Source organism: Condylura cristata, unplaced genomic scaffold (genome assembly GCF_000260355.1).
Source record: "Condylura cristata isolate star-nosed mole 26May11 unplaced genomic scaffold, ConCri1.0 scaffold01283, whole genome shotgun sequence".
Lineage (NCBI taxonomy): Eukaryota > Metazoa > Chordata > Mammalia > Eulipotyphla > Talpidae > Condylura > Condylura cristata.
Window position 1 is genome coordinate 1 of NW_004568384.1, and position 1,518 is coordinate 1,518.

Below are 1,518 nucleotides of genomic sequence, written 5' to 3' on the forward strand. Positions count from 1 at the left end.
AGGGAAGAGGAAGAGGGAGGAGGGAGGGGAGGGGAGGGGAGTGAGGAGGCGGGGGAGGACTTGACGCCGCAGGGAGGGGCTGCAGGGGCTGGGAGGCAGAGGCAGTCGCAGCCTCGTCCTGGCTGGAGGCCTCAGGGGCCTGTGGGCGCAGGGCAGGCCCCTGGGCAGCAGAGGCAGCCTCTGGCGGAGGCCGGGCCAGGGGTGCCCGGCTGGCTCCCCCGCCGCCCGCCCACCTACCTCCTCCTGCAGGCCTTGGCAGCGCGAGGCGGCCAGCTCCCTCTCCTGCAGCGCGCTGCTGTAGCGCAGCGACAGGCTGAGCATCTCGTCCTTGAGCCTGAGCGCCTCGCGTAAGTGGGCGTTGGCCTCGCGCTTCATGCGGCCGTGGTCGGCCTCCAGCCGGCCCAGCTCCTCCGCACGGGCCTCAGCCAGGCCCAGGCGCGCCTGCAGCCGCCGACTCTGCTGCAGCAGCGCCTCCTTCTGCTCCTTCTCCTGGCTCAGCTCCTCCTGCAGGCTGCTGATGGCCCCGGCCAGGCACGCGGTCAGCTTGGACGTCTCCATGAGCCCTGTGGACGGATGGGCGGCCTCCAGCAGACCTGGTCAACCCCAGCTCCCTGCCGCGGCGGCCTGCCCAGTCCTGACGTGTGGCCTCAGCTGGACTCGGTATCCTCGCTAGACACACAGTGGACTGGTGGTGTAGCGACCAGAGCTGTCCACTTTCAGTTCCCTGGGGACCCTCTGCTCAGACCTACCCCCGGTCAGCAGAGACTGCTCAGTGCCAACTCAGCTATGCCGGGGCCGCGAGCAACACGCATCTGCAGCCTGAAACTACCCCGCCAGGAAACGGCTCTCACCCCCAGCGAGCACCTGCTGCGGCCCCGCTGGCCCCCGGGAAGGGGCCCCGGCTTTTCTGGGGTAGGGCGTGCGCCCCGCTGCCTGCACCCTATAGTTAGGGACACATCTTTCTGTGGATCCCAGGGTGGGGGCTGCTTCTCCTCCCCACCCCACTGTGTTGTAGAGGGGTCTCCTCACCCCAGGGTGCCCAGGCCCAGGGCAGGCAGGAGCCTGCCTGGAGGGAAGCAGGGAAGCTGCCTGGCACAGTCGGCGGGCAAGGTGGACACCAAGGCCACAAGGGTCTCCGGAAGCCCAGGCCACCCCCCAAACAAAGAGCGTGTGGTCACCGCTGAAGCTGCTGAAGTCCACGTCGGGCTGCAGCCCGGTGACCAGGGTGTAGATGTCCGGGTTGTGGAACTTGAGGCTCTCCAGGAAGGCGACGGCCCCGTTCTTGCCTCGGGCCCTCAGCAGGTCCAGCAGGTGCCCTGGGGAGAGACAGCTCAGCTGCCGCGCTGGGGGTGGTGCTGGCAGGGGGAGGCCGGCCCTGCCCAGCCCAGGCCACCCCGCCCACCAGGCCTGGCCCCGCCCCACACCAGCTCTGACCACTGCTCTGGCTCCGCCCACCCAGCCTGGCCCCGCCCCAGTCTGGCTCCACCTACCCAGCCTCGCCCCGCCCCATCCACCAGC

The 1,518-nt window shown here is 70.0% G+C and overlaps 1 protein-coding gene across 1 annotated transcript; it reads right to left on the reverse strand.

Moving 5' to 3' along the window:
• Window positions 1-237: 237 nt before the first annotated feature.
• Window positions 238-1,316, reverse strand: LOC105854709 (caspase recruitment domain-containing protein 14-like; the record flags this gene model as incomplete). The annotated part of the gene is made up of 2 exons (XM_012735013.1): window positions 238-563; window positions 1,179-1,316. Coding segments are annotated over 2 exons (464 nt in total), but the record flags the coding sequence as incomplete, so codon positions are not given.
• Between the last annotated feature and the right edge of the window lie 202 nt (window positions 1,317-1,518).